This window comes from Corvus moneduloides, chromosome 19 (genome assembly GCF_009650955.1).
Source record: "Corvus moneduloides isolate bCorMon1 chromosome 19, bCorMon1.pri, whole genome shotgun sequence".
NCBI lineage: Eukaryota > Metazoa > Chordata > Aves > Passeriformes > Corvidae > Corvus > Corvus moneduloides.
In genome coordinates this window covers 4002853-4016771 of record NC_045494.1, presented here as the reverse complement: position 1 = coordinate 4016771, position 13919 = coordinate 4002853, and the positions used below count along the sequence as shown (strand labels likewise).

Genomic DNA, 13919 nt, shown 5'->3' with positions numbered 1-13919 from the left:
TACACACAGTCCAGATCCAGGTTGACAGGGGCAGCACCTGAGAGCCTTTGCAGTGTCTGCTTTGTCCTTTGCTGCTTTGTGCTCAATCTTTCATTTCAGCTTCATGCTTTTACTCTGTCATCAGACTTTGCAGTGACTCTCTTCCCGAGGAAATGGTGATTTCTTTTGCTATTACATTTAAAATTTAACTACAGTGTTTATTTCCTGCAATGGTGAGGTTTTTTTCAGCCTTCCCACTCAGCATGTTTGTGGCTGGTGAGAAAATAAATTACCTGTATAAATATAAATGCTCACATTTAGCTGAAACCTCCCATGCAAGCTACATTCTCATGACTGCTCAACTCTCTAATGGGAGCACTTGTGATTTAGAGTGGAACATTTCAAAGCATGAAGGCAATAAGCCCCACTTTTTATGATTCTTTAGACATGTCAAATTGCTTATTACCTCCCAAATAACCGCAGAAGTGATGTTTATTCTGCTTTCACCTATTCAGAAAGGCCTTGAAATTCTAACCAACAAAATGTCCTAGATTTTAAATCTGTACTGATAATTTATTGATTTCAGTTTGATTTCTAGTTTAATTGATGGGGTTCTTTTTTCTATTTGATACCTCTGTTTTTCTCAAATTCTGTTTCTTTTCCCTGTGCCTACCCTCTCCCTTGCACTAGATGGGCTGTACTCAGTCTGACAGCATCATCTCCCCTGCCCCCAAAAGCTGGGGCTCAAGAGAGTTCAATGATGAACTGCAGCACGAAGAACTTGAAGGGAACCAAGCTCACAAATCAGCAGGTGGAACAACACCGCAGAAAAGTAAATGAATGCTGAGGTTTATTAAGAACTGCTCAAAGCAGCGCCCCAGCATTAACAAAGAATTCACTACCCTGTGGGAGAGGGGAAGAAGCCATGGTGGGCAAGTTTACACTGCATTTAGGACACTGTTCTTTAAGAGTGGCGGAGGTCGGGAAGAGGCGGGCGAGCGCCGCAGGAACAAAAAATTCCCCCGGCTCAATTTATTGTTCGATGTGACAGAGTCGGGCCGCGACCCAGCCCGGTGCTGTCCCCCTGCAGTGCCCCCGGAGGCCACCAGGAGTCAGCCCGGGACCGGCCGCAGCTCCGGGACTCCGCGGGCGGCACCGGCCCCGCCCGGCCCCGTGGATCCGCCGCGGAACGCGCACGGAAACCCGCGTTACACCGGCAAACATGCGGTGCCGCTTGGCTGGGAAGGGAAGAGGAAAATAACAGTGAAGAGGAGGAGGGGACTTGATTCAAGCATTTCTGTGTGTCACCCCTAAAGCCTCTGCTCGGCAATAGGAGAAATATTCCAAAGTTACCCCCAACTGGGGGTGGGTACGGCTCCTCCCGAACATGCTGAGTGGAAGCAGGATGCAGGGGAACTGCTCGCATAGGGAATGCCACAAGGGACTTTGGCATGTGCCATCCCAATGGAATTTCCCCAACAAGGAATGCCACAAGAGACCTGGGCTTTTGACATCCCGATGGAACTGCCTGGACAAGGCCTGGCAAAAGGGACCTGGGTATGTGACATCCCTTTAAGTAAATATTTACCAACACACCTCATTTTCTATTTTCTGAGCTCAACCTGGTGACAACACAGAAATCTCATTTTTTGTTGTTTTTTTTCAATAATGTATTGCTTGAGCTCCAATCTGAGCTTTGATTTGTTCAGTAACAGATTCAAGACTTATTTCCCAAATATTTCCAGTGGGATAATGAGGCTTGTTTGGCACATGCTCATATCAGGCCTTCTTGTGTAGCTGTTTACTCATGGGCCCATTTACCTTGTCTTCACTGGCAACATCTGCTGATCTATTGTCCCATACTCTGAAATACTTTCCTTATCTGCAAGACAAAACAGAAGGGCTCAAAGCAGTGCACAGCACTCTGAGAAATGGACAGTTCACATGTTTCCGTAGGGCAAACAACTTGTGTTAGACTAAATCCAAAATAATTTAGGATTATTCCAGACAAGAGACAAGCTGAAAGAGAGCAACAAACTCTTCCACTGCTGCTCCATCATGCCCAGATGATAACTGAAGACTTCCCAAGTCCCAGTTTTTTCCCAAGCTTTGCCAAAAACTAAGAAGGGTTTGTGGAGGAACTTTTACCTTTGTAATTTAGTAAAAGACTTATGTGAATGCAAGCACTCCCCCACTCACTTCTTAAAGCAATTTAGTGCATCTACCTGCTGTTAAATGGGTTCATGACTCCAGATCTAAGTGCCTGGAATCTGTTGCAGAAAGGTCATCTCCCAAATTCAAATCCATATGATGGATCTGTGGCTCATCACAAATAAAAAACTTCACAGGCATTCATTGCAACATGAATGTGCAAAATCCAGTGCAAAGTTCAACTCAGAGTTTTCTTTATTAAAATACCTTTTCACATTCCTTATACTAATGCATTTGCATGGACACTCATGGGATGCTGAAAGAACATTTGTCAACAGAAGAGTGCTATGAAGTCAGTCAGTTGTGACAGGCTCATGATACAAACAACATTTGCACAGGGAACAATAAATTAGAGATATTAATCAGTAACTGGAGCTTGAAATTTTAAACATTTGGAATGGAGGATATAAACCCCTTTTGTGTTTCTTGCTGGTTTTGCACCTTTGATGCAATGCTTAAAGCAGTAATTATATATGTATATACAAACCCATGGCCTCTTTTTCACTATTTTCTAATTAAAATGAGAACCTTCTTACCCATAGCCCAGGTGTTGTAGGAATTTAATCTGCAGTAAGAAAAGGAGAGCAACTGCAGTGTCAAAGGCCAGCTGGTTAAGGGGTTGGGGACAGTATTTTTTCTCTTTTGTTTAGTGTTCTTTTTTTAAACTAATACAGCCAAGATAAACATGGGCTGCAGGATTAGATCTGTGTCCAAACTGGATCCATGTTAGTGGTTTATCATATTACAGAGAAAAAGGATAGGCATGGAATTCCATACTGGACAAACTGGGCACAAGTACAACTTCAGATCTCTCCTAAAATCAAAGGAGTAAGGATTGTATATAACAGGATTTTCAGGTACAAACTCATTGACCTGGGTATATTATATCCACTCAATGAAGACTTATCATAGAATCCAAAGTAACTGTGACAGACAATCATTTCTTGAAGAACCATCACATCACATTAACCAACAAGCATCAGAACTTTTAAAGGGGAAAAGCAGTTTAGCGAAGAATAAAGACTGTTTGTGCCTCTGATAGAAGCACTTGGTAAAGTTTGAATTTCTAAACAGTCATTCAAGTTTTTAGGGAGCCCAGAGCTCACTCTTCCCTCAGGCCCTCCCTGCAGTGTCACATCCCTGTGGGTTATAACTGAGCTGGCTCCAAGCCTGGTAGCAGTCCAGCTGCTGCAGCACAGGGAGCTCAGCACAAGCTGCAAGATCATGTCAAGGTACATCCATGGCTGGCCAGGCTGTGCTGAGCTCTGTTCTGCCACAGTAGTGTCACTGATAACCAACTTAGCAAGTTTAAAGCAAGCTTAGATATTTCTATGTCCTACTGGTATCACCGTAGTTGCTGCATTGTAGAAATGTACTTCCTCAGCTGTAGCTCCCCCTTTGTTTCCTTAGAGCATGATGAATTGGAGGCAAAAAAGGCAAAATTGGAGGCAAAAAAGGAGAAATTGCAGATGAGAACCTGGGTCAGTGGTTTTAGGAGCCACTTTTCTATGAGAATTTTTATTCGTAATTTTTTTCCAATAAATGCTTTAGGAACATCTCTATTGTTCCTCCTAAGGAAATAAACTTTGAAAAGACGAGTCTGGCAAACTCCTAAGTAACTGCTGCAAAGCCTTTGAAACATTTGCAACGTCTTCCATCTTGGCTTGTTTTCTTCTCCCAGCTGATCTTTGAGGTGACTGTTCTAGATAGCATCAGGATGCCCATATATTCTCTGTTGGCAAAAAGAGCAAAAGACAAAAACCCAAGGTGTGAGTATAACTGTGCCCCTACCCTCTGTCCTGTAACACATTCCTTAGAACCCTCTACAGTGAGCTAATAAATACTCACTGTTCTCTGGGGAGATGTAAGTATTATCTTCATCAGATAGAAAAAGAAGTAAAACAGTGGGAGATCTAGAGTAACAATTACGAGCTAGACCACAAAACTGTTAATCACCAACATCTGTAAGTGGGTGCTTACTGATAAAAGTTGAATTTTTAAGGGAGCTGCTGGCACGTAACACATCTGGAAGTCAGATCCCTTATTTACTAGGAAATATTCATCTGCCACAGTCAGACCCCAGCTTCAGTCCCAGGAGAATGAAAACCTTTCCCTAAGGGCTGGGATCTCACAGGGAGCAATGCAGCATCTGACTTCTGGACACCATGTTCCTGCAAGAGCCGTGCCAGAGGTGATCTCCAGCACACAGCAGGGCCAGAATCCTGGCACTGGGAAGCACAGAAGGCAGATGGAGCAGTCCTCTACACCAGCCAATGGGAACAGGCAGAGAGAGATCCCAAACTTCATTGTTTTTACATTATGTGACAGAAAAAATTCTGCCCACTGGGGATTCACAACTGTCAAGTCTTTCCTGACATTGGTTGCCAAAGTCTCCCTCCAACAAATTTCTGCTCAGGGTACATGGTGGCCTCCAACCTAACAGTTTAATCTGTCAGCACCGAGGCGCCTAATTCCTTTTGTGGACTTACCCCCAAAGGATTTTACCCCATGAGTCAGAGGAATTCCTGGTTTATAATTCAGTGTTTATTTCAGAGTATCACCTTCTTTTTCATATCCTGACTGCCTGAAATCTCCCCTCCCCCCCAAATTTAAATGGACACATCCTTCATCTTCCTTTCCTGTCTGAAATTACTGTGCCATGTTACTGTGCACGGTTAAACACAGACCAGGTGCCCCTTTGGAGCTGGCAATGTGAATTCCTTTAATACTGAGAAAATACTTTTGGGATCAATTAGGTAAGATGAGAAAGTAGCTGAATAACACCTAGACATTCATCCAAAGAGCTGTAAATTGTACAAGTTTCTGTCTCAGAGGGCACATGCTGAGGTTGGACAAATAGGCAGCTAAAAGTACACGATGTCCTCACGTACTGCCAGTCCTCCTGAACCCCTAGGACAGAACCAAACAAACAAATACACAGAGACATCTAGGAGGTAGCAGGAGAGGAGGAGATATGAAGTCAGAACGTGCTGAGGTAAATTTGACACAATACCAATTAATGTTTGGCGAAGTGGCTATCTCATTGTCAAGATATTTCCTTCAATATGTTTTCAGAAACTGGAACCATTAAATAACTTAGAAAGATTGCCAGCTCTGATTTCAGGAAGGAAACCTCCTCCCAGTTCCTCTCTAAATAATTCATTTCTTTTGCAAATACTTCCTATGGATGGCATTTAAGATACAAATTTCTGAAACAGAGGAGATGGAGGGAAGCAACCCCTGACATAAAACTTAAGGTTCCTTTCTAAATGGCCTAAAAATCCAAGACATTCAGGTTCAAGGTACTCTGGACTGCAAATCAGTCACAACCTGTACTGCAGCTGGGTCTATAACTATATAAATAGTTTGAGTAATTCAAATTTTGACTGATAATTTTTCTAATGCACCACCTTTCTTGACATAATACAAACACTTTCAATACACCTCTGTCAGTACACAGTGTTTACTAAAAGCCTGAACTCAATTTTGTGATGGTCTCTCAGTGAAGAAGAAGCAAAGTTCCTAAATTTCCCTGCTGGATTATATTTATTCTGAGAGAAGCTATGTAGGGGCAAATGCACAAAAGCAGGACTAGCAACCATTAAAATGATTTGCTACATCTTCCTTCTCCACAGTGCAGTTTTCTGTTCTGCCTGTGACGTCTGGAAGAGCAATGCAGAACTGAGTGTTAACAGGCTTTATGTGAGTGGTGGGACCCGTGTTATTGGAATTTAGGGAGTTGAAACAACACTGGCATCTGATGAGTCTCCACCACATTACTGAAATAAAAAGGCTGCATATCCTCCCTGAAAACAGAGCTTTTAGCAAAACACTCCTCTGCTGCGGTCCTTTGTCTCACACGTCTTGAACATCTATTACTTCCTAAGCAGAGTCGAATTCTACAAGTTTCTTGACAGGCCACTCCAGCTAAGTGATCCATCTGGCATTCTATGTGATTTAGATGCCAGCTGACAAGCCGGACTCCTGAAGGTCCCCTTCCACTCACAAAGTAAGGGAGCAGCAGATCAAATGCAACTTCACCTCTGAGCCAAGCACTTAATTTGGATATCAAGAAGCAGAACAGCTGAGGAGGAAGTTTAAGCCACTTGATCACTTTATAAGGAGCATTTTCCTTTTTAAGAGTAGGATCAACAACTCCTCATTTGGACCAAACCTCTGAGATACATCACAGTTAAGCATGTGTGAAAACAAGCTACTGAAAAAAACCAGTTGTGAGAAAATGATGATAAAAAGCACCTTAGTAGCGCCCTGCCTCTTCTGTGCTCATCTGTGTGGCCTGTAAAGTGTTGAGAGGCAAATAGAGGGAATGGAAAATCTATAAAGAAATTCATCTGTCCAGTCCAATTTTAGGTCACTTATTTGGAGAGTTCAAAAGAGGGATGGTGCTGCTTTTTTTTGGGAACAGAAGTGGGAATTTAAGAAGCAGAAGACAAGGCTCTGTTCTTTTGCTATGTCCTTTAAAGCACTAATAATTTGAAAAAGGGAATAGTTACTATGTTAATATATGAACAGTATACCTAAGGAGGGGACAATGTCTCAGACATGAACTGAATAAAGCAACTTCTAGGAAAACTCAAGCAAGATGTGCAAGTGTTGTAAAACTGACTTTTCTCTGGGATGTTTCTGAAAATGAGATTAGTTTTACAGAATAACAAGTTTTATTACCCTTCTACTGTTAACATGAGAGTAATAAAAGAAACACAAAAAAACCACTGCCCTCAGCTGACACTTTTTTCCCTTGGGTCTGACATTACTTCATAGATGTCTGGTTTAGCAAGCTTTAATAGCCCAATTAATTATGAAAGTGATTCACATAGGGTGGTCAGTGTACTGACTTTCTATTATACTTCCATGGAGAGCTATTTTACTCACTTTTGGCCACAGGAAAACAAAAAAAATCTTCATGTCCATTAGAAATTATGTAGGCTGTGGATAAAAGAAGACAAAACCTCCTCCCTGAGCTTACACTTCATGTCTGTCACAGCCACCCTTGACCATTTTTTCTTTTGTGTCGGACAGGGACAAACTTTCTTCTGCCTAACTCTCCAAGATATGCCTGGCATAACCCAGGGAAGGCTTCAGCTCAACACATTTTTAGATAACTGAGAGCAAAGAATAAAAACAAACCTTTAAACTAAGAGAGACAATGACACTATAAACCCTCCTGGCCTGTGTTAATATGAGTCTGTTTATTGTAACACAATCCGTGACCTTCAGTGCACTGCCAGTGTCTGTAAATAATACAATGGGCTGCCTGTGTATCCCATGGGGATGGGAGTGCTGATGGAGCCTTTCAAAACTCAAATGGATGCCATAAGCTGACGTAGACTGTGCTATTGTGATTCTTATTTATGAGTCTCTCCTTTTTTCTTTTTAAGTACAAGCTCTGAAGCCACAAAGTGGGTGGCAGAAAAAACAACCATCTGCTTAGTCTGAGTTGGGTTTGATAGCTTATCTAACATTCATAGAAGTACTCCTGAAATGTGAGTTCCCTGCCTCTCAGATCTCCTGAGAGCAGAGTAACAGCTCATTCAACATATTTCTTCTATTTAAAAAAATTCCATATTTTGTCACTGGTTTCTTAGCACTAAGAAGCTGTTCACCACCTACAGAACCTTCACAAAACTCCACATTTTTTAGCTGAGATCCTCCATATACAGATGGTACTATTCCCACTTCTTGGTTAGAACAATGTAGCTGTGACCCAGCAATGACCCAGCTTTGTACACTGCAATAAAAACTGTTTGCCTTCAAAATTTCTTACAAGGTCTCAGTTTAGTGCCAGCCCTTGGAGTCATCCCACCTGCTCTACCAGTCGATGAACACAAACCCAGGAGGAAACAGTCACAGACAGTGAATAAAAGGGACTCACTGAACTTTGGGCTGATCACCATTCCTGCTTGGTTCAACTGCTCACACCTTAGGAAGGAGCTCACCTCTCTGGTCATTTCAGTCACAGGGTGTGTGTGTGAACAGACACATCCCAAGCAGATTCACTGGCACTGAACAGCCTGGAGACTGACACATGGGACTCGAACAGCAGCTCTGTCCCCAGTGATACACTTACCAGTTTAGCAGTTTTCCTGTGCAAATCTCCAGTGCCTCAGGTCTATCAGGAACAGCAGCCATCCCTCATCTTGTGCCATCCTGCCAGCATTTTTGGCACAGATCTAAAGCTGTTCAGGTGCTCAACATGAATAATGAGCAGATCATTATTTCTGCACCAGCACCACCAAACTCCAGCCCCTTCCACAGACTTCTAAAACTGACCATTCCATAAATACAGGTTTGAAAGCCTGATTCATAAAAATACTTACAAAGGGACTGTCCCATATCTGTCCTGCAAAGGTCCTGAGCAACAAATAAACCGTATCAGCACTTGAACACCATCTCACCAGATACACAATCATCTCAACTCATGTCACTATCTTTAAATGCATAAAATGTATACTTACAGAATGCCTGTTTTCCATAGAATCTGCAAAATAAAATACAATGTATAAATTATGAAGTGGCACCTTGCAGAGTGACCAGTTTTATGTTCCAGAAAATACAGGTTTAGGTATTTCAGCCTTTTTGTTCACTTTGCAATGATGTAAAATTCCTACCTACATCTAAGGTTAAAGCTCTGGATTTTAAGGAGTATCCAAGTTCTAGTTTAATCCAAGTACAGGGGTGAGACCAGACATTTCAAAGACCACACTGAACAGGACCTGTTTGGCAGCTTTCCTGATCATGGGTTAGAGCAGAAGTCTCTACTGAGGGCACAGTCTGTTACTGGACAAAAGAGAGTCTTCCTTTTAGAGGCAAGTTCTCATCAGCATTTTACTTCTTAATCCAGTTCCTTGCCAGGAAAATAATGTATTGCAGAAATCCAGTAGAGGATACAATTTTCAGGGCTAAATAACCTCTTGCAAAGACACCTGACATTTTATTAAAAAAAGTTGCTTGTTCCCAATGAAAAACCTGAGGGCCAGCAAGCTCTTTCTTTTTAGGGTCAGTGAACTTTCAAATTGGATCATAGGCTTTTTTCAAAAAAAAGTGGATTTAGCTATTCAGAAATGTCACAGAATACATTCAAATACCAAAAACATAAATATTTCTTTCCTCTCTGAAAGTAACTCCAGTTTTAGGTGGGCACTTCAAGTCTTGTTAAAAGTGTTTGTCTGTATGCTCTGTTGAGATATTTCACGTGACAAAAGTAACTGCTGAATCTTGAAGGGCATTTTCTTGGAAAGTGTATCAGATTCACTGGAGAGAGGCTGTGTGAAGGAAATTCATCTTATGTTCAAAACAAAGGGGTTGGATTGGGGGGGGTTAATCTTCCCAGTATTTTTTTATGAATGGGGGTTAGTTTCTGAATCTATGTTTTTTCTAATTATGTACTTTTTAAATAGCAAAATAAAAAATCATCTTCCATAGGCAGAACACACGTAAATTTTGAAAAGTTCCTGAAATCACTAAATGAAGGATATTATGCAGAGTACTACTACCATTATTAGACCCTAATAAAAGTCTTTTAGAAACTCCCTTGTCAGCCAGGAGAAGTAACAAGGAAACTGAACACAGGTGAAGGTCTCTGGCACAGTACATTCTGAATATTCTACCCAGAAGTTTTAGCCTAAGCAAAGGATTAAAAACTGAGGTGACTACAGCACTTGACACTAGTGCATGAACTCAATTTCAGTATAAAATTGATCTCAGTGTTTGGCAAGATTGATCCACATATGTTTAGACATTAGGAAACAAAATAAGAAGTTACATGGAACACACACAAAAGCTTTTTTGTGTCCTGAAAGCCAACAGAATTGAACAAAACCACTGCTGACCCAGTGCGACATCAAAGCTTGGCTTTAAGTGGACAAAACCATACATAAGGCTTATGAAGTGAGGCATTAACAAGCTGTCGTTTAGTCTCTGTCACAATGTATTGTTCTCGGAGGAAGGAGGAAATGAATTTTGTGTAAATTCCAGACTTCAAACAACGGGATGTTGGCTACCCAAAGCTCCGAGGTCACAGTGACAGCTTATCCCATCTCCTTGTTACCTGTCACCCACATCCAGAGCAGTGGGGGTTTCTAGCTGAGTGTCACAGCTCTGCCAGGAAATGTCACACTGTGTCCTGGGTAGTGCTGCTGCAAGGCAGGGTGATTTTTACCCGGTACCACTCAGGGGAGCCAGCAGGTAGCCACTAATAAAAAGCACAATGATACAGTGCTTTTGCTGATTCTTTGTTATGTCATCTTTGTTATGTCAATCTTTTCACAATCTTTTTATTTCATTCTTGTTAAAAAAAAAAAAAAAAAGAGGTAGTTTTACTTTTTTCCTGGTTTTACTGAAGAACAGAGAGATTTTTCATAATACCTGGCTTTCTCTTACTGCCAAAAATGCAGAAATGAGAAATGTTGGATTCTAGACACACAAAAGAATTGGTCAAGCTTCTGTAGCAGGGCAAAAAACAAGCTCCATGTTTTGTAAAAGGAATCAGAGCTGAAGGTCTGATACTGGTGATTTCTAAAATATTCCCAAGTCTAAAAAAGTAGGTGGTTTTATGATCTTGTGATGGATCTAAACTCTTGCTATTGCTTCCAGTTGATGGGATTTTAAATTCAAAGAACACATTTTTACAAAGGAGTACATATAGCAGGAACTTAAGACATCCCCACCTGCTCTACCATTTCTTGTTGCTAGAGGTTACGGAGAGGAGAAAATGCGCCAAAATAGCTGCAATTGTCAATTCACCTCCAACCCACCTCCAGCCCTGGTGAAAGCCAATATGTCAGAATGAACCGAAGGTGCTGAACTGCAGACACACACAACATTCTGCCAAGCCCTTTACTGGATGGAGCCGTAGCTTCCATCAGGGAATCTTGGCAGGCAGCTTGGGAACAGCTCTGACATGGGGCATGCACGTAATCCAGCTCTGTATCAAAGGTTCAAGCAAAAAGCTCCCTGCATATTTGTGCCTTACTGAAACCATTTGGCATTGCCTGATCTTTAGCTGAAGCTATTGTAAGCATTTGGCTCTGGAATCAATGTCTCACAGATCCAGGCTTTAGTCTAGAATATGTCTAGAAACCTAAAGATCCAAAGAGTTTTTATATTGGAGAGGGGACAAGTTATTTGCATGGGTTTGGACTGCTTGTAACTATCATGTGCTCATAATACCTGAGTTCTGAACAACACAAGGAATCCCCAGACCCTGTGAGTTCTTTCTATGCTGAAAAAGGATTCAGTGGGAAATTCTGGCTAAGATGTAGGTGTTAAGCCTGAGGCTCAGTAGCAGGAAAGTATTTGAGCAGATATCCTGATTGCTAGAGCTGATTTCAAATAGGTTTGTTCCAAACCTCTGAATGCAATGGGGATTTCTCATGCCTCTTTCCACTGGGATATATTTATTTTTCCATAGTACACTGTTGGTTGCTGTAGGACTCTTAGAATTTCCTGTCTCACTGCTGCAATTGCTTCCAAGTGACCAATTCATTTTTCCAGACTTAGCAGCATAAAGGCTGGCTCTGCATTTTGTTTGCTGGATTTCCAGTTTCCTAATAAGAAATTGGGAATTGTTATCTTGCAATGACGATGAGCTCAGTCCAGTGCACATAAGATCAGTGCAGAGACTGTCACTGGCTTCTGTGAGCTTTGGGTCTGACACACAGCAAAGACAGAGTTCATTGAAGGACCAAGAATGTACCAGTAACATCATCTTCAACAGGAAGTGTCCTGGAAAAACATAAGGAAATCTGTGAGCTGGAGTTGGTTCTAGTTCTTCTCAGCAACATGAACAGGACTGTGCTACCCCGAGAACTGGGATCAATGCTGAGGAAAGGGCTGGAGCTGAGATAAAGAACCAGCATGGAGATACTTGGGCTTCCTGCCCCTACTGCCTCTTGGGAAGATGAAAGGTGTGATGGAAATAAATCATGCCTGAACGAGCCTCCACCCAGGCAGCTAAACTCATGTGTGACACATCCTGACCCTCCCTCAGGAAGAGCTGCCAGCCTGGACTGCTGGACTCAGCACAGGCAAGGGAGGCAGCAGGGCCACAGCCATTTTATCACTCTTGGCAGTCTGTTGATTTAGAAAATTGCCTGTTTTGCTTAAGTTTTGGACTATAGCACTTCTTTCTGAACAAAAAGCAGCAACTTTGGGACTGGGCTGGATATTCCTTTGGCCTTTTCACAGAGCAACCAGAGAAAGCAGAACTTTAAAGAAATTAGTTCATCCTGGTAAGCCTGAAGGACTTTTAGACAAAGGTCTTACTGACCTGAGTGGCACTAACTATGACCATCCCCCAAATTGCCATTTGGATGTAAGGTCTGATTTAATGCTGAGGCTTGAAATTTTTTGGTATTTTATGTAAAATACTAAAGTAACAGCCCATTGCTCTAGAAAAGGCTTTAAAACAATACCTGGGTGAACATCCTGAATACTAAATATGTTTCTGAATTAAACTAACCTTTCAGTAACAATGCAAGGACAACTTCTTCTCTCAGAGTTGCTTGCAGAGACAAAGTGATCAGCATCCTCCTTAAACTCTCATTACAGCAGAGGAAATCCAGCATCCAAGCAGAGACTGACATTATTTGACTTTCAATCCAAATATACCTGACTAGACTGGAATTTCACAAATCACCTGCTTTTCCCACTGTAAATGAGTTAACTGTAATTAACCACATGCAAGTCTTCTGGGATTTGAAATGTGCATTTGACAGTTTTTTTCTGTCCATCTTTAATGTAAAACCAGCTCCTGAGTCCTGGCACTGAGAACGAGGAAAACAGCACAGCAGGGAGGATGGGGAGTCTTATCCACAGTGTGGTGGAGGCACTCAAATGGTAAGAACAGGAGGTAACAGCCAGCACCAGGAAAATAAAAAGAAAAGGAATAATGACAGATGCTCAGCACTCTGCCAAAGGCCTGGGGCTTGGTAAAGCTCAACTGTTATCGGCACTATGGATTCATAGTGCAGATTTCGGATAAGGACAAGCAGTAGCTATAGAACTCAAAATACAAAAGTTGGTTACTGCTATGGCATCTGCCTTACTGGGGACAGCAGTGAGAGTTGTCAGAAAAAATGAAGAGGAAAAATGTTTTAGCTCAGTCACAAAGAATTGCATCAGACAGTTCTGACAGTACTGACAGTTCTGCAGCTTCCTCTCTAGTGCACACAATTTCTGGAATGCACAGACAACCCCTTCATATGACAAAATTTCTTATGAAGCACTCAATTCTAATTAAACAACAATAGTTACCTACAAAACAAAAAAAAAAGTTACATAGGTCTTAGGGGTTAAATCTGTCAAACTGTGTAGCTGACACCACATGTGATTTCCCCAAGGACACGTTTGTCTGAATCATTGCCTTCCTGAAGTAGGTTGTGCTCCTGGGCTTTTGCTCAAAAATCTCAAAGAACAGAATGGTAAATCAACTTCTGCACCCACTAGTCATGTTCAACATCTTTCACAATTGGCATCATTTAATACACTTATATTAATATATATAAGTAGATAATTTCATAGGGATCCTCCACTGCATTTACACTTTGCCACCTCACAATCACACAGCCTATTAAAAAATCAAAGGTGGTGTTACATTAACTGTAATGTAGCACTGTATTGCTGGGTGATGCACTGCTTATCTAATTGAAACACTTTTCCTGTGTATCAGTCAGGAAAAACAGACGTGATTGAAACAATAAACTGGTACT

At 41.6% G+C, this 13919-nt stretch overlaps 1 protein-coding gene across 17 annotated transcripts in view; it reads right to left on the bottom strand.

Annotated features, from left to right (window-relative positions):
• Positions 1 to 2362: 2362 nt before the first annotated feature.
• The window catches only part of PECAM1 (platelet and endothelial cell adhesion molecule 1), a 31767-nt gene continuing 20210 nt past the window's right edge, over positions 2363 to 13919 (bottom strand). For 4 of the 17 annotated variants that reach the window (XM_032128874.1, XM_032128878.1, XM_032128879.1 and 1 more), the window contains 2 exons: positions 8667 to 8689; positions 2363 to 3922 (listed from right to left, as the gene is read on the bottom strand). In XM_032128874.1, the coding sequence (XP_031984765.1) occupies positions 3893 to 3922; positions 8667 to 8689 (53 nt within the window). In that variant the 3' untranslated portion in view covers positions 2363 to 3892. Of the gene's footprint in view, positions 3923 to 8278; positions 8399 to 8528; positions 8563 to 8666; positions 8690 to 11905; positions 11935 to 13919 lie in introns of those variants that run through there. The other 13 variants (XM_032128866.1, XM_032128868.1, XM_032128871.1 and 10 more) reach the window with 8 other exon arrangements.